At 35.7% G+C, this 24,040-nt stretch overlaps 1 protein-coding gene across 1 annotated transcript in view; it reads left to right on the top strand.

Moving 5' to 3' along the window:
• Window positions 1-2,544: 2,544 nt before the first annotated feature.
• The window catches only part of LOC118767840 (spermatogenesis-associated protein 22-like), a 66,536-nt gene continuing 45,040 nt past the window's right edge, over window positions 2,545-24,040 (top strand). The window contains exons 1-2 of the mRNA XM_036513142.1: window positions 2,545-2,563; window positions 19,800-19,822. Coding sequence (XP_036369035.1) covers window positions 19,817-19,822 — 6 coding nt within the window. The 5' untranslated portion in view covers window positions 2,545-2,563; window positions 19,800-19,816. The remainder of the gene's footprint in view (window positions 2,564-19,799; window positions 19,823-24,040) is intronic.

Here is a 24,040-nt window from a genome sequence, read left to right as displayed (position 1 = left end):
GTCATTAGACTTGCTGTATCACCACCTTGTAGAATTTTTAGTCAAATGAATTAGCAGCAGCACTTTTTGTTTTTGAAGTCGTTATTTATTCTATTGGTATCTTTTGTCAAACCACTAAGTTATGGGGACATAAATACACTTACACCAATTGTCAAGCAGCAGTGGGGGACAAATACAGAGAAAAAGACACACATGCACACACACATACATGCACATACATGCACAGGCGTGGTTGTGTGGTAAGAAGCTTGCAGTGAGCTGGCAGAAACGTTAGCACGCCAGGTGAAATGCTTAGCGGTATTTCGTCTGCCGTTACGTTCTGAGTTCAAATTCCGCCAAGGTCGACTTTGCCTTTCATCCTTTCGGGGTCGATAAATTAAGTAGTAGTTACGCACTGGGGTCAATGTTATCGACTTAATTCTTTTGTCTGTCCTTGTTTGTCCCCTCTGTGTTTAGCCCCTTGTGGGCAATAATGAAATAAGAAGCTTACTTCCCAACCACATGGTTCTAGGTTCAGTCCCACTACATGGTACCTTTGGCAAATGTCTTCTACTATAGCCTCTGTCTGACCGAAACCTTGTGAGTGGATTTGGTAGATGGAAACTGAAAGAAGCCCATTATATATATATATGATGGGCAGTTTCTGTCTACCAAATCCACTCACAAGGCTTTGGTTGGCCTAAGGCTCTAGTGGAAGACATTTGCCCAAGTTGCCATGCAGTGGGACTGAGCATGGAACTGTGTGCTTGGGAAGCAAGCTTCTCACCACACAGCCATGTCTGCACCTATTGTGTAGGTCTTAATTATAAGTTCTGTTAGGTCACTGGAGATGAGATTGTTTAGATTTGGACCCATTCCTGGAAATAACTGCAAGTAAACACCCAGGTTTTCCTTCAGTTGTCATTAATTAAGGTTCAATAGAAACCTTAAGTAAAGCATCCAACTTATTATTTTTTTTCTTTATGCTTTGCAATGTTGCAGAATATGAAGTGTCTGATGTAGCATCCAGCTCTCCTGATCACCTGAAACTTTGACTTAAGGATTAGTGGGCTGGGCCATTCTAAATGGTCCAACCGAAATATGTCAGTCATTGAAATCAAATGTTTTGTCAACTAAATATCATGTTTTATGAGGTGTTCAATAATTGATTTTATTTTTATTCACTCAACAGAGTTGACTTTGGCATATTATTGATACTTGTCTTATTAACTTCAATGGCATGTTTAGTCCTAGGCTAGCCCTAACTGACCTCATCTCCATTCAAAGGTGTTCCACTTGGAACAATCAAACCTCATTTTCCAGAACAACATACCTAGCACTACATTATCCAATATAATGAAGTTTTCGGGAAACTAAATACTTAAGCAGTTTTGAGTTGGATGCTTTACTTTAATTTCACTAAAATGGTACTAGTTTCCACTAATAGTACACATCCACAAATTTTGGGAGAGGATGCCGGCTTTGGTCAGACTGTCCAGCCCATGCCAGCAATGGTGGTGGTGGTGGTGGTAGTAGCAGTGGTGGTAACAAGATGATGATGATAAAGAAGTCAGATCAATCTCCCTGGTACAGTGGAACCTCAGTTTACAAATTTAATTTATTCCTGAAGGCTGTTTATCACCTGAAATGTTTGCAAACCAAAACTATTTTCTTATAGCAAATTCCAGGGAAAGCCCAGTGAATTTGAGCGTGACTGACACAACCTCTCATTGATACTTTCATCAGTTTGTCATCAATCATTGCTGCCAGTTTGCATGTTTCTTACTCAAGACACCATTCATGACCTGAAACATTTTATGTTTGAAAAATTCTTCATAGACAGAGGTATAGGGCAAGTACTTCATTTTAGTGAGTGCAGAAGAGACAAAGTTTCACCTTGGCATGATTTCATTTTATCAACACCTTAATGATTATTCCTCTCTACTGACTTGGTGATCATCATTATCATTGTTTTAACATCCACTTTTCCATGCTTGCGTGAGTTGGACAGTTCATTGAGGTAGATTTTCTATGGTTGAATGCTTTTCCTCTTGCTGACCTTCACCTGTTCCCGAGCAAGTTAATACTTCCTCATGGCCAGACATCTTTTCATTTATAACTATCATGTGATGTCAAGACAATGAGATAAAAACATGTGCATGCATGCATGGCACAGTGTAAATGCACACACACACACACAAACACACACACACTGAGTTTGTTTCAGTTTGCATCTACCAAACCCACTCACAAGGCTTTGGTTGGCCCAGGGCAATGTAGTGGTAGACATTTGCCCAAGGTACTATGGTTGGGAAGCAAACTTCTTAACCACAATTCCATGCCTGTGTTATCATTGAAGTAAACTGTTACTGGTATTTAGTATTTTCTCCCCAATTGGAAGACTAATAAAGAATATCAGCCTTAGCCTGGCACTGCACTGTTATTGAGTGCTTCCACCACTGCAACTACCTGATATAATCATTATGCTGTTTTGTAAAACAATGGAAATATTTCTTTGTTGTGTGGTTCCGCCTACACTGACTGGTGTCGACAAGGTAAGAAGCCAGTGGAGCACAGGTTCAAGGTAAAGGCAAAGAACAGATGTTGATATTTGAAAAGGTCAAAACAGTTGACAAGTTCATTATTTAAAACTGATCTTGTTTGATTCCACAACTTGGGAAAAACTCATTTGTTTAAATTGACATTGATCACACACTGGAATGTTGTAGTTATGTGTGTGTGTGTTTTATTTTATTTTTTTTTGTAGTTTTATGTCTATTTATGTCTCTTTAAGCATTAGTGTATATATGTATATGTATGAATCGTGTGTGTGAGTGTATCTGTGTGTGTGTGTACTCAGATCCGCATATATGCCATTTCAATATGCACCTGTAGACAATTATTTAAAATATTACAATCTTAATATATATTTCAGCCTTCAAAACCAAACCATGTTTTGAATTTATATTTATTACTTTCATTACTTTGTTTATTCAACATATGCGTGTTTTCATGTGAAGTCTCTCTCTCTCTGACCATAAGTGTTTATATAGGAAATGAGATCCATCAGCCCCCTCCTTTGATGTTGTCTTCCCATCTTTATGCTTCAAGACGGAATAAACCACCTTTATTTTTACCTTTTCAAAGTCCGTTTTGTAATTTATTTTTGTACATGGCTGTAACTATATCTCTCCTCCTCACACGCTACAACCTTCCACCACTTTTCTTACTTTCTTCCTCTATACTCTTCTTACATTTACCAATTAATCTTCTAGATTTTTCTTACTTGGCTTTTTTTTTTAGTTGTTGTATTGTTGTATATACATGTGTGTATTTTCTCAATTTACTGTTTGTATTTAGACATTTAATGTTATCGGTTTCCCAGCATTCTCTCAGGTCTGCTTACATCTTCCTACATTTCATGTTTATAAATACGCATACACGCACACACACGCACACACACATGTTAATGTATATATTTACATACACACATATAGTATATAGGAATGTGTGTGAATATATTTAAATCCATCTCATGGCTATATAGAATGTATATATACATCCATACACACACACTCACTTGCATACATTTATAGATTAATTATTATTCATATATACACACCTGCGCTCTCAGACAATGTACTGTCCATCTTCAACAGTAGTAGTGGTGGTGGTGGTAGTAGTAGTGGTGGTGGTGGTGTGGTAGTAGTAGTAGTAGTAGTAGTAATATTAGTGGTAGTAGTGGTAAAAAAATTGTATTTACTTTGTGTTGAAGAAGAAAAATAGAAGGCCTCAGTTTTAGAATTAAATCACATGGAAACCAATGTGACAGGCAATTTTAGGGTATTGAATTTAAGAGGTGGTCTATATAACACCTGATTATTCCCACCCTCTTGCAGCCTTTACTAAATATTGTAATAGTTAGTCTGATCATGGAGCTGAATATATTAAAACTCAACTTGTATATTTGTGTGGAACCGTGGCACTGTGTCTTTGTCTCATCTCTCTCTCCCATTATATATATATACACACATACATACATATACACACACGTGTGTGTGTAATATATTTATGTACATGTATTTGACTATCTAGCATTGTATATGTATGTGTAAACTAAGCGATATACACCTGAAGTAAATACACTGACAAAGATACTCATGTGTGCACATACACTGTTAACAAACATATGTAAACACTTACGCAAGCATATATAGACCTATAATCACGTACATAGCCATACATAGAGAAGTGAGAAAAGGCTGAGAAGCAGATATCTGTGAAGCTTCAATAATAAGGCTGAAATTATTCGCAGTCATTTAGTTATGTAGAAGAATCAAGTGGTAAAGATAAGTTTTGCGATAGAAAGCTGGCTACTTAGTGTGCTGTTGGTACTAACCCTTCAGTGATAAAGTGTTGCTTCTTGGCCCAAGGTCAACTATATTACAAAAACATTAGTAGACTGATTAGCAATAGTGGTGCAGTAATGATGTTGGGGTTGGTACATTGAGATATGTATCTTTGGTAGATTGGTGCCCTATCTGGGAGGAGGGAGGAGAAGGGGAGGTTCTCTCTCACCTGCATAAAGCTTCAAAAGTGAGTGTTAAGTCCTGGCCCAATGTATCTCAGCCCCTAGTATTCATGAAAAGTTGACCACCACCTGCTTCAACTGTCACCAAAGTGACCATGTCCTTAACGTGCCTACTACACTTACTGACCCTTTGTATTGAGGAAACGAATGTAATTATTGTCAGGTACACTTTAGTCCAATCGTTTGTAAAAGTCTTGCACAGTCTGGTTCAAGTCTGGCAAGGGCTGGCATGGTGTTTCATCTCTGTTGGCTCTACCAGTAATACCAGAGGGTCATGAGTAACTTATAACAGATCATTTAGGAAATGCAATCAAACATACAGCGTGCACGCAACCTTTCCATGTGCAGACTGATACACAGAGAGATGACACGTGCAAATGCAACCTCCTCCATTCCAAATACCTTTCTTGGACATATTTCTAGTGCGCACACACACACACACACACACCTCTTCATAAACATAATTACTCCCCACACACATACACACCTTATGCACCACATAAACCTATATGTATCTACCCCTCATAAACATACCTCCTCCTTCTTCCCACACATACATGGCTCCTCCCCTACATAAACATGCCTCTTCTTCCACATAAACATGGCTCCTCCTCCTCCTCCTACACATAAACACACCCACCCATCTACATAAACATATCTTACATTTACAAACATATCTTCTCCCACATAAATACTCCCCCTCCACTTCACATACTTCCCTGCACCTTTCAAACTTATCTCCTCCTTCCACATATACATATCTCCTACTTCTGCAAATGTACCTTCTCCTCCTCCTTCCTCCCCACAAAACACACCCTTTCTCCAGAAACAAATTTCCCCTCCTCTTTGGATAACTTAACTTTTTCATTTGATTTTATCTGCTAAGTTTATTAACTATAACTGATGATGATGTTAATAACCATCTTTCTTTGTAAAGATGCAAGAATGGATGTTGCCATAACAGTTAAAGTGCAGCCAGTGTTAGCATTTTTAATATGGCATATTAGATATGCCCATGGCTAATAGATGGCTAGTTGTCAAATAAAATAGTTAAATGATAAATTAGATAACTACATAATAAAAAGACAGTTCCATATTTAATTAATCTGGATTCTACTTCTTGAAATATTAATTTTCATTAATACTGCACCAATGTTCAAAATCTCTTTTACAATCCAGATGTTGTATTGTAGTGTGTCTTTCTATGTGGCTGTTTGTGAATGAAATGATAATTACTGAATATGGCTCTCTCTCTCTCTCTCTCTCTCTCTCTCTCTCTCTCGTTTCTGATGTTGCTTTGCAGTTTATTTTTCACAAAGAATAAATAAAAATCAGGTAATTGTAAGAGTGTAGGCTTTCTTTCAAAGTCAGCTTTTGAACATTGTGTGGCAGCTTTAATGTCCAAAAGGAATGAAACTGGAGATTCTCTTAGATGACCAGATATACCACTGACCACTCTTTTGAATAATAATAATAATAATAATAATAATAATCTACTTTCTCATGAGTCAAAATGTCAAATACAAAGATATAAAACAATGGATTGATTGAGACTGGCACCTAAAGCAGTGTACACGAGGGTAGTTGTGGACTCTTGGAGCCTTGGCTAGCAACCCACCTAGTGATGGTGTCACGGTAAAAATACTGGTGATTGCACAACCTTACAATTACTACCTCTAGATGAGTGATGTCAAAATTGAATAATAACCACAACTGCGCTAACAGGACTGGAACTGTTAACAGTGAAGGTGTTGCGCACGGCAGGCAGGGAGTAACTAATCAAGTTCTGGTAGGTTGTCATCAAGCTATTGATCAGAACCAAAATTGCAGTCCAAAGAGCAAATGGGGAAAAAATGAAATGGGTAAAAGAAATAAACAAAACAGTAATAGAAAGCTGGCTGAGAAGTGAGCCAAATAAAAGAGGGTTCATGAATGGAATGAAGAGAATATGGGATGAAAAAGGAGGTTTTGAAGCATCCGTTGAGTGATTGATAGACCAAGCAAGAGCAATCTTTGGGAATTACTGGATTACGGGAGTAGAGATTGAAGAAATTCCAAGAAGCATAAAAGCAAATGAAAAAGAACCAAACTGGAGGAAGAGAATACGAATGAAGCCGGAAAAGACACGGAAAGAAGTGGGATAATTGAATTGGATAATGATAGGAGAACCCAAGAATAAGATAGTAATCAGAAAATTGAGTAGACAGTGCAAGTTAGAAGAAAGAGGAAAGCAAAAAGTACATGAAAAATTGGTACACAAGGTGACAGCACTAAAAGAATAGACTGTTCCAAACAAATAGAAGGCATCTATTTGAGGAAATAGAGGGAAGCCAACACCAGGAACTGATTCTAGATGTGGAAGAAAGTAAAGAATTTTGGGGAGAGCTGTGGAACAGGCTGGCAAAACATAAAGAAAGAGTGGAGTGGTTAACAAATGTGGAAAGATAACTTGCAACTGTACCAAGACAAAAGGACATCAAAATTAATCTATATACAGTGAGACAGAACTTAAAAAAAGATAGCAAATTGGAAAGGACCAGGCCCAGAGGGAGTACAAGGCTATTGGCTGAAGAATGTTGCACAATTGCATGAAAAGACTGCTGCACAACTGGATGATTGCCTGCAGCAAGGTCATGTCATTGCCTGGATGACAAATGAACAAATGCTGCTATGCCTCGAGGATCCCTTGAAAGGGAATTTGGCATCATTGAATTAACACTGAATGCAGCTAAACCCCTATATTTATGTGCACTTTAGGTTTTCTGGAAGCTAAATCTGATTGAACACCACCACATTACAACTAGTTTTCAAGACATCTTTCCATTATAGGAAGCTACATCTCATTATTTACATCACACTACAAACCAGTAGTTCTATCTATAGTTTACAACTAGCAATAATTAACAGTCATTAGTCCTAGAGTATTATGTTTTTATGTAGATTAGTGATTATCTACCGACGTTTTTCTAGTGGCATCTCTTTTATATTCTTGACCCAAAACAATAAGACAGCAATGATAAACTCTGGAAGAAAATACAACGGTCTCTCCGCATGGTTGTCTGATTTTTCTGCCAGTGTGTGCTTGAGTTTGCACACACACACACATATGCACAGACACACATACATGCACAGACATGCACAAACACGCGCACACACACAGACACACACACATACACACACACACAATTCTTCCCCCAAACAAAGTCTATCAGTAATTTACCAGACAGTTACCGCTAAACACTTATTCTTTATTTTGCTGTTATCTTTAATTGTTTCTCATTAAGAAAATGCTATTTTTATTTCAATTTCTTATTTCCAAACTTAACATGTTAATGTATTGATTCCATTTTAGAATTTTCAGGTTTTTTTTCTTTTTTTTCCTAAGATCTTTTAATTAAAACATTTTCAATGACCTGTTTAATGGCTTAAATGTTTTAAGTGGTAACTGTTTGAAATTGTCTACTTTTAATCTTACAATCAAAACACTTAAGGTTTTAATAGACTGTGTTTTATCTGTAGAATGTTGAGCTCTTGATATAGTTTATTTAGATATCTGTTAATGTTATTTTAATGTCAACTGTCCAGTATATGCCATATTGCTGCAGATTGACCACAATGTTATATTCATTGAACTGCAATTCTAACCATGTACAAAGTTGTAGCAGGCATTCATAACCAAATCTCTGAATACATGGTCAGATATCACAAGCAAACCCCAATTTCCACAAGATATGTCTATTAAGCAAACAATCAGCATCAAGCCATCACGTGATTCAATTTTCTAGAATCTTCTTTTGGTTCCCTATAAAAGAATCCTTTTTGGTGCCAACTCTTTGCAGGGTGTTGAGACCATCCGACTCATTTACACGTCTCACAGGTAGAGCATTGAAGGTGGCTGAGTGAAATACGCTTCCAGCTCTTGCCAGGGACATTCATGCTGACATCTTGGACAGACTCAACTAAACATTCACACAATGTCTCACACGTATCATCTCTCGATGTGGTGCTATTCTTCCATCTCTCCCACAGTGTAATTATTGTTGTTAGTATTTGTAAAAGACTAACACAGAGACCACCATATGGTAATTATTTGCGAGTGTTGTCAGTTACTTCTTCACTCTGCCAAGAAATACATTTTCATTTGCCAACACAACAGCAACTACCACCACCACAACAACTACCAAGCAACAAATTGATTCCACTCTGTTGAGTTTCACATTCACAGTCATCTCCTGCAAACTGTAGAATATATATATATTTGGAGAGAAGACAAGCATTATAGCAGCATTCACCAACTTAAAGGCGACCATCCAGAAGAGTTGGAGGAAATTCCAAAGTCGTTTGGAGGTTATGGTTGAAGCCAGTGGTGATTTTATTGAATAAATTTACTCTTTAGTATTTCAGGATATTTTTATGTAATTTTGGTAAATATATCTGTTAAAATGAGATGTCAGTGTTACTTTCATTTTCATTTTGTAATTTAGATGACAATACATTCATCACACCCTATATATATATATATATATATATATATATATATATATATATTGGATGTCATAGAATAGAATTATCATCAGTTGTGTCACTGCTAGTCTTAAATTGGAATAGATTCTAGAGGGTTCAGCACCTGGTCCAAAATTTGAAGTAAGTCATACAAGAGAATAATTCTCATTCGCTCAAATAGTTCACAATAAATTCCAGTCATTCAGTGTTGTTCTTTGGTAACTGGCAGAGAGATATCTCCATACAGATCACTTCAATTAATTACATCAGCTGAGAAGTTAAGTGGCTGGACATCTGACCACCATCTGAACATATGTTCAGGTCTTATGTTAACCATCATATTTAAGTTCTTCCTTGTGATATTCAAGCTGGTCATTAGCAAGTGTTTCAGTCAGTTCCAGGGATTTGGAAACCTGTGTTTACACTTATAAGTGCATGTGTAAATATACCTGCATTCATGTAATGGATGTGCATACCCCTTTAAAATATATCTGATTACTGTGTGCATGCACATGTGCATGTGTGCCATATGCACATGTGATTGTTGGCATATATTCATTGCTGGAAATTCCAACAGAAAGTTTTACAAACTTTTACTCCTAATACTTTATATTTGGACGATACAAATCAGTTTTCTTTCTTCTTTCTTTGAAAATTCCAGCATTTCCAGGCTTTTATGCAAATCTGTTATATAATCCAGTACACCTTTGATAAAATGTCCAAATGAAAACCTCTGGCCTTGGTATAATAGCTGTAAGTTCCTCATTAATGCATTATAGAAATTCTAATTTTTTTGATAACTCATATCTGTTGGGCATGGGACCTCTACAATGGTGCATGATTTTTGTTCCCTGTCCTATAGTGCAATATCAGGTCATTGATTTTGGGTGACAATATTTTCCTCCTCTATGGAAGCCTTGACAGTTCCTCAGCAGGGCTGACAACAGGTTCACTGCCACAATGAAAAGCATTACAGACAATCAGTCTCTCTGAAGTATTCTTGTCAATAACCTAATTCTGTTTCTGATTAGAGTTATAACTTCAGCTGTATGGACCATATTATTGTCTAAGCAGATGGGACTTTGGTAAGGCATAGTGACTCTAGTGTCTATGTGTAAGGAACAGACTCAAACACCTCCTGATAGTGTAACTTGGTTAACTTGAACAACACTACACCCCACTGTTGATGGGGAGCTGCTTGGTACAACCCCAGATTCCTTTGCCCCTTCCTGTTTGCCCATCTGTCACCATGTAGTTTGTTTCAATGCACGTATGTATATGCAGGCATATATGTACATACATACATACATTTCTTTGTGTGCATGTGCTTGTGTGTGTGTGTGTGTCTAGACAGCTACCAATACAGATTCTCCAGAAATATTTATACGATTCAATTATATTTATAAATCTGATACAATGATTTCTTCAGTGAAAACAGGATGAAATAAAGATGTTTATAAATACTTAGAGTATTTCCATAGCAACAGTAATTGCTGAAGCTGTACAGGTTTAACAAAAGAAATATTTATGAAAGGTTTTGTATTTATTTAACAATTAATAGATTAAAATTAGATAATGCTTTTTTAAAAAAATACTCTGTATGTATATATATTTATACATACACACACACACACACACACACGCACACGCACACACACATCAGCACATGTATTAGAAAGGGATCTAAGCTAGAGCTAGACAGTTTTTTCTTAACTACTGTGCTAGTGTAAAAATCTATCTACCTATCTATCTACCTATCTATCTACCTATCTACCTGCCAGATACACACACACACGATGCAGGCATTGTTGTGTGGTTAAGAAATGTACTTTGCAGTCATGTTATTCTCAGTTCACTCCTACCATATGACGCTCTAAGCTTGTGTTTCCTTCAATAGCCTTGGGGGCCCAGGATTGACCAATACCTTATAAATAGAATTTTGTTGCTTGAAGCATGTAGAAGCTGGCCATAATTCACAAATAACCCTTGCTGGGTTTTCAATGTTCAATATTGAGATATACGCCAAAGCAATAAAGTTTTGTGGCTTGCATACATAATCTATAAAAATGTCTATACTTATAATATAAAAATGTATTTAAAAATAATTATACATAAATACAAAACTAATAATAGCAGTTGAGAGTAAATTTGACTATAATGATGATGAAGAGGAAGATGTAAAAGTTATAACTAATGGAAACAAAATAGACTGACATAGAATTTGATTTATAATTAGTCTTGTTGAATAACTTATTTGTTACAATGGGTTTGTTTGAATTTATTCTGCTCATTCATTGAATGCATCCCGTAGAAATAATGTGTTTTATATACAATTGACAGCAACAAAACTGGTGTATGTATTGAAGGAAAAAAAAAAAAACCAGTGTTGGAAACGGTGTATTAGAACAAATACTACTCTAAACTAGATTCAGCTGGCATCAGTAGAATCTATTACTAAGCCAGCTGTACCACCTGATGTCTTAACATAATGGCTTTAAAGTCTTGTGATTGCTGCTAATATTCTTTCGTGTGTTTAGACAAGTAGAGATTGCTCTTGTAATGTGTTGTGGTATATTGTGATGACTATCTTGGTTCCAAGTTCAGTTCCAGCAGGGTCTAATTCTGTCTTTCAATCCTCTGTTAACTTTAAAATAAATTTCAATCATCACCACCATCATCATCATCATTGTTTAACGTTTGTTTTCCATGATGGCATGGGCTGAGGTCTGGAGAACTAGCAACTGCACCAGGCTCTAATCTGATCTGGCAATGTTTCTACAGCTGGTTGCCCTTCCTAAAGCCAACCACTCTGAGAGTGTAGTGAGTGCTTTTTAATAAAATTGTTGTATAATTCTTAAAAGGATTGTCTGGTCACGACTGGCAGCTTGATCTTCATAGAATGTATTTAAGAGCAGCTCAGCTTTTAAAGGACCTTTAGATTATTCACTCTGTGACTGAACTTTACAAATACAAGGAAGTGGTGTAACATAACTGGGAATCAAAGCCTAAGTGCACATTTAGCTTACCCCAAGTTGACCAATATTCTGTGACACTCAGATCAACGACACATTCAGATCAGTTGAATGAAATAAGTCATTTTGACACTTCATCAAGCTCTCTTCAGCTGAGAGGATAGTGTCTTAATTCAAGACTGTCAAACTTGTTTGGTTTTGCAGAATTGAAGCATAAAGTGGACCTTGTGGGCTGAATTGAACAAATGGGCCAAATAGGGACAATTGTTCTTAAAAGTCTGTTTATAACGTAGGCCATAGTAAATTGATAAAAGGGTCAATGTATATTATAACTTTATGAACAATAAAAAAAGGCAAGAATTTAGAGATGTCAGTAAAGTTTGTGTGCAGAGATGTATAGGAGAAACTCATCAGCATAGCGTACACACAGTCCTATAAAGCCAAAGTCTTTAGAGTGAAAACAGATGGAAATTGTCCAAAGAAATGTATATGGTTCTTGAGAAAACTGATGCTTGTTAGAGAAAGCTTGCACTGTTTCAGCTGCAAAACCTTTCATACTTAGAGAATCCATTTGGACAAACATCATCATCATCACCACTTAACGTCCACTTTCGATGCTGGCATGGGTTGGATGGGTTAACAAGATTTGCCAAGCTGCAGGACTGCATCCATCTGTAAAAATCCTGCCAGAACAGTTCCAGAAGTCTGGTGCAGGTTTCTGCCTGGCCAGCTCTTGTCAGACTGTCTCATCCATGGAATGCAGACATGAAACGATCATGATGAGGCTGTGCTGGTAACACATAAAAACCACCATGGGAGGATAGGAGAGAATGGATGCTTTCAAACTAAGGTGGTGAAAGATGGAGGTGACAGTGAATGTAGAGAGTAATGAACAAGAGGGGTGTAGTGTGTGGGTGAGGGAAATATCTGCATGAAGAGGTGGAAGGTGAGAGATATATAGGAGTGGTTCAAGGAGGAGAATAGATCAGAAAGTAGCAAAGAGTAGGGGCAGAGGTGAGGGAGATACGGAGGGATATAAGGGGCTGTTACAGTAAGTGAAGCATGATGAATGGAGGAGTATAGCAATGGAGAGGGGTCAGGGCCTGAAGGTACAGAAGGAGGTGATTGGTAGAAATAGTGTGAGAAAGGGAGGGTAACGAGAAATCAAAGTGGTTCCAAGAAGTAGGGGAGGAGCAATGGAGGTAACCAGAAGGAAGGGAATGTTATATGTGCCAATTTGGCTCTCAGGTGATTGCATCAGCTGAGTAGTACCATAAATAGGGGAGTGATAGGTGTAAGGGGGTGAGAATTGGGGAGAATGAAACTTGTGTTCACTCATCGTGTATAGTCAAAGTGAAAAGGAAATAAGTCTTTTTGTATATGGATAAATCACAATGTTCACCAGATGATCAGGTGCTGTTATTCACCACTAGTCACAATGTGCTTCCAATTTTGTTTTGATTGTGCGGTTCTTTATCATCTCAAGTTGCTTAACTAAATTGTCTTCATGGAGGCCTTTTCTGATCTCTTGGATACCACTCAGCAGCTGCACCATTCCATGTCTGGCCCAGTGGAACTTGTGCTTTTGCTACTCTCACATTATTCACCCCACTTTGTTCTCAAATTATCTCATTTTGAATGTGCTCTTGTAATGATATTCTCAGTATGGATCTTTCCATGGCACTGCATCATGCCCAGATGATGTTCTATCATCTTTGTAATAGCTCACATCTCACTTGTGTATAAGAGCACAGGTAAGGCAAGTTTCTTTTTTTTTTTTTTTTGATTGAGGTAACAAAAGATTCTCTAAGCTGCACTGATCTGTTTCTCTGGAATCGGTGTTAATCTTGTTTGTCTCCTATTCTGAATGCATGCTAGCAATATACATTCTAAAGAATATTTTATTTCTTATTGAACTGGTGGTGGTGGTGGTGGTGGAAGACAAAACATTGCTTTGGGCTGAATGTTTGACATCCTCTGTCATAATTCATTCAGCTACTTTGGTACTTCACTCTGTCTTACTGATATTGTCTTTGAGTAAGGAATTATATTTGGCTTATTCTCTCCACCAAGCTACAAAGTAGTTAATAGTTTATTACATAATGTCTTAAGCTGGAGAATATTTCTATGTCGTTCTGAAGAACAAATGTTATAAAGAATTCTTCTTTAAAAGTATATTTCATTCTTTAGAGAGTTTTTCTCTAAAAATATATTTGGTTGCCAAGAATAAAGGTCTTCTAAAAATAGTTCACTACTTTCATGTTTTTTCTTTTTATTTAAGTGCTAAAATAGTTGATAGCTTTTAAGAAAAGTGATTTTATGTTTGGTGCAGTAGGCTGTCTATTGGCGTCTCATTAGTGTCCACACCATAGACTTAAAGAGTCAACACCTTTAATACAAAGTAGAATAATAAAGGCTTGTGTGCTGGTTCCCAACAAGTTTATACCTATGGACCCCTTTCATTTCTGTTTTACTTGGATGGACCTTCTTAGACATTTTGATGTTCAAGAAAATCCGATTATACTTTTATAATTAAATAGTTTTAGGAATTGTATAAAAACAGTTGTTAAAATATTTTGTATTGTAAAAGTATAACCAGTTTATTGCAGATAAATTTTAACAGCAAAATCTTAAGTGGATCCCTAAGGGTCCATTGTGACCGTTAGGACTGGTTGAGAACCATTGGGTTAGTGACTGATTGAGTTAGAGCAGTGTGTATTGTTGGATTTAATAAACTAATTTCAGTGGGTTTTAGTAAAGGGTTGAAAGTAATGAACAGTTTTGATGGGAAAGGTTTAAATGTTGGTTATTATTTTTGAAAGCATTTTGCGAATTCCTTAATTTTTGTTTCATTACAAATGTTTTCTGCTGACCTTGGAGAGGTGCTTATGTCATTTCCCTGAGGCTGCTTGTCTATTTAAGAAACTTATTTAAATTCAGTTGGTTTCCCATGAATAATGCATTCATATGAACAGAATAGAAGTATTTGATCTGCATCTTTATTATTTGATTAATATAATCGTGGATGTGATTTTAACTGAGTATGATATCATTTTTATCATAATTTGGTTAAAAATATAGCTATGGTAGTGTTTAAGGGCTTGTTGGCAGTGTCATTCCAGTACATTGTAACTTTGTTAGTTATATTACTGCTGTCCCTTGCCCTGCCATACCCCTAAAAAGTAAAATGCTCTCAAAAGGATATTGTTAATATATTTGGCATAAAAAAAAAATCAAAATTTCAGGAAAATTTATAAAATGAGTAAAAATTGGAGAAAAGCTTATCAAATACCAATCAATTTTGGAATCTGATAATTAAGCAAATGTCTTGAATTTTCAAAATCAAATAGCCTCTGGATGTTACCTTTTTGAGGCAATGGCTTACTGTTGAATGCCCTTCCAGTTACCTCTTTCGACACACAGGCATATAATGTATCTTTTCTAAAAACCAGGACACACTCATTTTTGGGCAGCCAACAATTGTATATCTGTCAATAACGTGGCATGAGATATTTATCAGTGTGATTAATGTTTGTTTAGGCTGGTCACCTGCTTTGTAGCATGTTGTAAATGAAATAGAATAATTGAACAGTGACTTGTGCTTTTCAATGTCCCTTCCGTGTTCAGATAACCTTTAAATATTAAGGTTTTTCAGATTTTTTTTGTGTCTCAACAGGTATGGTGATTATCTAGTGTGTATCAATTATTAAGGTGCATTCTTTCTTCAAACACCTCAGTTTAGCAATCCTTTGGTCTAGACAAGTTAGTGTGTGTGTGTGTGTCTGCATGCCTGCCTGTTGCTCCAGTGGGGATTGGGGTAAATCTGTTAGTATACATTCAGTACACGAGTTGTTAACTCCTCTTCATAAAGGATCCTAGTTTAGTTTTCTTTTTTATTTAATTAATGTGAAGTGAGTAACTGATTTCTATGATTTTATTTTGGGATCCCATATTTACCTAATTAGCTAAATATTATTTATGGTGAGAGAAAAAAATATATCAGTCAGTGACTAATGTTTTCAGTTTTGCAGCAAAACCAGAAACAACTCTGAGCATGTTTCAGTCTTATTCCAAACATCAGTGAATCATTGTTTTCCCTGCTCTTGGTGCTGCCTTTAGTCTAATATTCCCCCAGCACTTTTGGTCAGATAATTCCGTCTTTCATTCTGCATGAACCTGTTTTTTTTTCAAATGTATTTTAATTCCACATCTGAGTTTATCTCAAAGTTTATCTGTTTTAAACATTTTGCTTCCCAGATCTTTGTTGGGTGTATTTTACCTGCTTAAAATACATCCACTGCAATTTATTAATAAGGTAAACATTTATAAGTAGGTTGTGCTTGCAAACACAATGCTTCTGGGTTCAATCAGAAAAATATTGATAGAAAATTGATGTGATCAGTTCTGAACAAACAATATCAGTAGTGACAGTTTATTGACATTGGCTTGTCTTCTGTTATTCTTGGAATCTAATCAACTTATCAAGTAGAAACCATGCCAACACGACGACAGCAATTGGTCGGTGTGTCGGCAGGTTGGTTGCTTTTTCATGTTTTCTCCTTTACTTATCATTTTCTTTGCAACATTAAAAAAAAAATAGTTCATTTTAATAATAATAATAACAATGCCATCGTACAAAGCTACAATAATATACTGTGACAACTCATTGTATTTATTTTATGTTCATTTACATTTATTATTATTTTTAAAAATTTTCTTTTATTTGAAATTGTCATAGTCTGCATTCTCTGAATTTCTCAGGCAAAAATAATGCTCAATTGTTTTTGCTTTATTTTTTAACTTTTTCATCTCTGTCTCATATACATATATATATTATCTCATATATATATATATAGTTACTATTATTATTATTATTATATCATTTTGGCTCTCTCTCTTTTCAATTACTGCAACTTAGACAAGGCAGAAACAATCCTTAATACAGTTGTTATTGAGAAAGATATTTTCTTTGTTGCTTTCAACCTTCCTTGGATGTGGATTATTGTTTATTCCAGTCTAATCATTGATATTCTCAACATAAGACTTTCTCTTCTTCTATTAATATATCTGATCTATCATAAAATGTCATTTTACTTTACTGTGATTTATGCATTTCCTGAATTATCTTTGGTGTTAACATTTATCTGTCTGTCTGTCTGTCTGACTGTCTATGTAGATAGGTAGACAGACAGACAGACAGACAGATAGATAGATGCATTTCATTTGAGTACATTATTGTGGGGATTTCTGAAAAAAGAGTGTGTGTGTGTCATATATGCATATGTGTGTGCACACACTCACATATATGTGCACACACATATGCATATCTGTCCGTCCGTCTGTCTATTTATTTATGAATTTGTTTTGCAAGGTTCCTGATGTGAAATCACGTGTTGAAACAGGTATTGTTATGTTTTGGGAGGGACATTTTTTTTCTTGCCAAATAAACACACAAAGCCCTGTATACTCATTCTTCACTCATTTATTATTGTTCTTATTTTTTAAAATTTGTTTATTTAATCTTATAGACATCAGATGAAATATGAACAATAATAAATGAGTGAAGCACAAATATATAGTCTGTGTGTTTATTTGGCAAGAAAAAATAATGACCATCTCTGAAATATAACAGTATAACTACACGTGTGTGTGTGTGTGTGTGTGTGTGTGTGTGGTGTGTGTGTGTGTGTGTGTGTGTGTGTGTGCAATTATGGCCATCTCTCCCAATCAAAGATGACTTGGTAGCATCCATTGTGCTTTTGTTAATAGTTTTAAGTGGCTATGGAATTTCAAGTAGACATAGATACCCTTTTGACCTTCCTGTCCTCAACCCAGTGGAACCTTCAAGATGTGACAGCAGCAGGCTGGTAATATGGGTTTTGAGCAAAGAGAGCTAGAACAATTATCTCAGTACATTCTACCTCACCCTCTAACAACTCTGTTCATCTTCTATGTTGCAGACACACACAAATTCTCTCTCTCTCTCTCTCTCTCTCTCTCTCTCTAACGCTATATGTGTGCATGTTTATTCTAGTATTTAAAAATTGAAGTTGATTAAAATATTCACCATGATAAAGTTATTATAATAGAAGATATACTGTTTTGAGAATTGTTAATTAAATAATGTGGAGATGTTAAAAAAATGTGTGTTGAGCATTGTCTATCTGAGACAAGGTTTCAACTCTGATGGGAAGCTGGTTTACTTCACTGAAACCAGGAATATTCTTTGGAAAGGCACTCGTCACCTTCAGCATCTTCATTTCATAAAATATACATCCTCCTTGCATGGCTTATTCTTTTATGTGTTTCAGCCCAAAGGCTGTGGCCATGCTGGGGCTTCATTGCAGTGTGTGGGTAGAGCAAATCGTCAACATTGGTAACATGAAGTGACAGCATCTTAATAGACATGGATGTCAGGTAATGGGGGTGTTGAAATACTTGGGAAAGAAGCTCCTGGAATACTACTGAGGGATCCCCCCTCTGCAACAGACTCTGAAGAGGAATAATAGAATAAACACAACAAATATGCATTACGATAGGGTCTTTTAATTCTTTAATTTGTTTTTGCCATGAGGGCGAAAGCCAAACTGGGGCTCTGCCTTTGGTGTGTAAATATTTCTTATCTGATTTGAACAAAATATCTTGCATTTATTTACTCCAACCAGTTATTTTTGATAAACAAAATAATTATACATGAAGACTCATTTGTGATATGTTTATAATTTGTGATAGTGTTATTGTGTTATCTCTTATCAGTTTGGTCTTTAAGCCAAACTATATTCCTGGTCATTTCTTATTAAAAGTCCACTGGGTGATGGTGGTAGAAGAATTGGTAATGTTCTTCTGATGAATAAAAGTAACAGATAGGAACAATGTTTCCTGATATTAATTTACCATGAACTGTTCCGGCAAGTGGTGAGCATTTGTAAATGTTAACTGATTTGGTTGATGCTTCTTATTTGTAATTCTTGCATAAAAAAATAAATAAGCTTTGTTTTAATTTTTTGAGGTCAAACTGCTTTTTAGTGAAAATGTAGAAAGATTTAATTTGCAAAACTTACTGTCATTATTAAATGATAGTAATAATAATAATAATAATGGTTTCAAATTTTGTCATAAGGGCATCCGTTTTGGGGGAAGGGGATAAGTCAATTACATTGACTCCAGTGTTTCACTGATTTATTTTATTGATCCTGAAAGGATGAATGGCAAAGTTGACCATGACAGAATTTGGAGGCTCAATGTAAAAAGCAATTTGGAAAAAAAAAAAGATTAACTAATGAGAAAAAAAAAAACATACATTTGGAACCTTGAAGTGGATGTAAGTAATATTGTGTATATAATTAAATTTAGATTCATCAGTCACCCAAATGTTAGAATCTTCAGTATTTGCAGACAAAATACCCACTCAATATATAGATTAAATTATATCTAATGGATATGGATTTGTAATTTACTTTACAAATAGATCAAACACAAAAAGTTTTATAAATTAAATAAAAAATATTATTGATAATCTGTATTCCAAATTAACCTCAAGTATCAATATCAATGAGACTGAGTTCAAACTATTTATTCGTTTTGTATTATTAGAAATGAAATGGTGAAGTTTGCTATATAGACTATTACTGATCAATTATAGAGTGAAAAAGAAGTATGAAAGAAATATTAGAAAGCTTTTTTTAAATATAATTGTTGTAAAAAGCTAAAATATGTTTGTTACTCAAAGGTATCTTTTTTTCCCTTCTCAACAGTTATTGGATCTACCACCATGAAGGTATGTTTGTTTTCTTATTATATTGCTAACATGGTTGTTTGCTTTGGTTGGGTTTTGTAGATTTATAGATTGAAATGAAAGATTTTATGTGTTCAGAATTTTCTGTTGATTTGTGTGGTAAAAGTCTGTGTAGTCTCATAAGAAGTTTGTATATACTGGACACTTTCAAGAGGAACCTGTCATTATTGACAGGAGCTAAATGAAAAGAAAAAGTTGGTTGGATTTACAGCTTAGCAACTGAAGTAGTAGTTTCTACAATCAGAGGGGAAAAAATCTGCTTAATGTATTTTCGATTCTAGCTAAACTGTCAGCCAAAAGTTTACTCAGCAGAAGAAGCTTCTCGTTTTGTTGTTCCTCTTCAGATTCAGGGTGGTCTGTCTGGAATATTTAGTTGTTTGATGCAGGTCAGAGTTGACTTTGTAGAGGTCTCAATAAAATATACTCTGGTCATTTTGTAAAGTGCATGGCAACTGAAAGAGTGGCCAGCCACATTAGAAATGGAGGAAATACTAACTCTTCAAGCTGCAGTGAAGGCAACCCAAATACACCAGGTAGCACAATAAAAAAAAAACGTAACGGATGTGTAATATTATTAAACCAGAATATCCACATCATTTATAGCAACAAACATTGTTAGTTTTCTCTTTTTTTGTCATGAGGTTGTGCTGGAACTAGCATGTCTTTGAAAACAGGGGTATAAAACAATGACAGCGACGATGACGACAACAGTAGTTTCTTATATTGAGAAATATATCTGAGCAATTTGGAACACATTTATGCTGAATATTGTGGACAGAACAAATCTTGTAAAGACATATCAGCTGCCATTAGCATCTACTTTAAAGAGATTCAGAAATTTGATGTTTTTAAACTAGTCAGGATAACACTGAAATAGAGGCACCTGGGCAGATCTCCGAACTGGAGAATTAGGTTGTTCTTTCTTTTAAAAGTCATTTTTGGAAACTATTCAAAGCTGGATCAAATGTCAGGTGACTTTTCTAAGGATCGTACTATGTAGGGACCATATTGATATCAAGCAAACTTTACAAATAAGAGGATTTAACTGGCTGAAAAACCTGATAATATATCAGAGGTGAAATGGTTGAGTAAAGAATGTTTTGAAGTATCTGCTTGTTGGGCATGAGTTCTAATCTGTTGCAAATCTGATATAATTTTAACCCTTCACCAAAGAAATATTGTACATAAATGTGTTGTTGTTGTTGGGGATAGAAAAGTCAGTGTTTGCAGCATTTAGACTCAGAATGTAAAGAACTGGAAGAAATGTTGCTGAGCATATTGCCTGGCATTCTGATGATTCTGCTAGCCTGCTGCCTTTTAATGGTTTCAAATTCTGGTACAGGGCTAGCAATTTTAATGGCAGGGGATTTGTTGATTGAATTGACCATAGTACTTGAGACTGACAAGATGAATGGCAAGATTGACCTTGGTCGAATTTGAACTCAGAACATAGAGAGCCAGAAGAAATGCTGCTAAGTATTTTGACCGATGCTCTAATGATTCTCCCAGCTTGCTACCCTAATAATAATAATAATGATAATAATAATATTTTCTAATATAAAAACATTTCTGGAGAAGGGATAGAATCAAGAAACAACTTCAGTACATGACTGGTGCTTATTTTATTCACTCCAGAAGACTGAAAAGTACAATCAACCTTAGTTGGACTTCTATGGATGTTACTAACTACCACAAGGTAGTTGTCTACCAAAGTATTTCACTGGAACTTGGAAAGTTGAAAGATAAAGTTCACCTCACCAGAACTTGAACTTACAATATCAATCTGGAGAGAGGAAAGTAGATACTGTCAGTGTTTGTCTTTTGTAAGATTGGTGTAGGAAATGACACTTTTAGCAACAAGAAATAACTGCTTTCTTCATGTGGCCTTACTCTGTAGAGTCTTGCCTTTGGGAAGCTATTTTGTCATTGGTGTTTTAAGTGTGAGCACATTCCCATCAATTTTGGTCATTGAACCTCAATTGAATAAATTGATCTGGTGTGGTAAGTAGTGACTTCATCGACGTCAACTTCCCAGTGTCAGTTCCAGGCATTCCTCTTATTGAAGACATGGAAAAAAAAAGAAGCTTTCCTGGTAAAGAGAATTTTAACACATTTTTGAAAGATGTCTCATAGCTGAACTAGGCAACATTTTTAGCATGTGCTTTTGCTGTAAGAAAGTCCACTATTTCTGATCACAGTTATAAAATCTCAATCCAAAACCTTGCTGGGAGACAACCATTTCACCCCAGAATGTAAAAACAATGTTCAGAATCCAGTTGTTTTCTTGCACTTCCTTCTAATAACTGCTATATGCTTGAACCTATAATAAAATTGACTCCTTGTATACCATAAACCATCTCAAGAGTTTCAGCTGTGCTAGCTTGATGGTAACAACCAGATTTTACTCAGAGCACTGCTAGTGACTCATCCATGCAAATGGCTTGTACTTTTCTCCTCCTTACTGCATTCCATACTCTGCAAGACTGTTGAAACCTCATCAATAATGATTTGTGCTGTGGTTGTTGTTTCAAGCAGACAATTAATAAATATTCATCTTTCAGCTAATTATCAATAATGTAAATAAACAAAGCATTATTAGAAACATCGGTTGACTCATCTAGCTAAATGGTAAACTTGTGTGTCAGTATTTTGATTTCTGCAACAGCCTTCATTACAACATTTTCCGCCTGAATCAAATGGTGGTGTTGTTGGAGATAGAAACTGTGGGTAGCTTCTTTGTTTTACTTGTACCACACACTTCACACAACAATTTCAGCCTCAAATGTGATAAACACCCCCGAGATACTGGACTGCACAACCTGTTCACACTGCATTGTCTTGCAGGATAGCAAAATGTCCCATAGAATCCCACCACATGAGTTTGAAGATTGTGTTACAGTCTCTGAAATTATGCTCATTATTGTATCTTGGTGTGAATGGGGAATGTCACGTAGTTTGGTTGGGTTTATGTCCTCATTTGACAAGCGCACACATCACACATCCTGTGATTTCACACACCCTTCCCTGCTGTTGGAGTTAGTGAAGCCCCACTGCAGACATATTCCCGCTTAGTCTCAGTCATATAGTGTCTTCTCAATTGTCTTGCATGTCATTTTATTGTTAGGGTTGGGCTGTTTGATCATAACCAACTAGACATACTTATCTGAAAAGTCAACATGCAAACAAAAATTATCTACTTGTCATCTGAAAACAAACATTGTTAACAAACCTTATCAATTCAGTTTAAATTAGCTCATAACTCCTTCTTTTCACCAATGTAATACCAGTTATTATGAAAATTATTATAATAAACAAGCCTTTCTTACCTCCAATCACAGTCACTGCACATCATACATTTAATCACTGCTACTTTAAAAGTAATACCAACTGACTTAGTTTAAATAAATCTGTCACTAGAAGCAACTTGAAGTGAAAGCTGTATGTGTTTCTTTCCAAACTTGGTAAACTCGAAGTGCCTAAATAGGAGCCATTCGCATGGATGGGAGACGAGCACTGTTTGGTGTATAATCTAGTTTTGTTGCATTGACGAAGAAGAAATCTCCTTTAGTTGCTAGCTGGCATTGCACCATTCACTGCCAAGCTATAATATGAAAGAATTGTAAAATGAATTTTCTGCTGTCATATTACTACTACCTGCTAGCAGAAGTATCCATGGTAATTCTATGGTTATTTTGAAAACTGTAAAATGGTTGGAAGTTTATTGAGAACTGTGAAATAATTTCTTTTGAAATTGTATTTTGTTAGCACCATTTTATTATTCCGATGGTGTAACAGTCCACCTAGGCAGTATTGAATATGTAGTGTTAGGAGCTATATTCCTTGTTATAATACACTCACCACTGCTTCTACCTTGGTAGTTGTTATCTATTGTTTTTCACTTTACTTGTAGAAATAAACTGTCTTAAACAATGAAAACACATCAAAGACATAATCTATTTTCCTACTGAACAACTATGTCGGTACATCTTTGGCAAATCTTCATTATGATAGCTTCCATCCTTATTTTCACTTTAGTGCCTTTGGTTAGACTTGAACCCAGTCTTATTGAATGAAGTAAAGAATTTAAGAATCCACTGAACTGTCGATTCTTAAAAAAAAAAGAGAAGAAACATACTTGTAATATAGACACAAGCATGGCTGTATGATTTAAAAGTTTGCTTTGAACCCATGTGATTCTTG

Source organism: Octopus sinensis, linkage group LG25, assembly GCF_006345805.1.
Source record: "Octopus sinensis linkage group LG25, ASM634580v1, whole genome shotgun sequence".
NCBI classification, from domain to species: Eukaryota; Metazoa; Mollusca; class Cephalopoda; order Octopoda; family Octopodidae; genus Octopus; species Octopus sinensis.
Note: the sequence above shows the minus strand (reverse complement) of the source record. Positions and strands in the feature narration are given on the sequence as shown.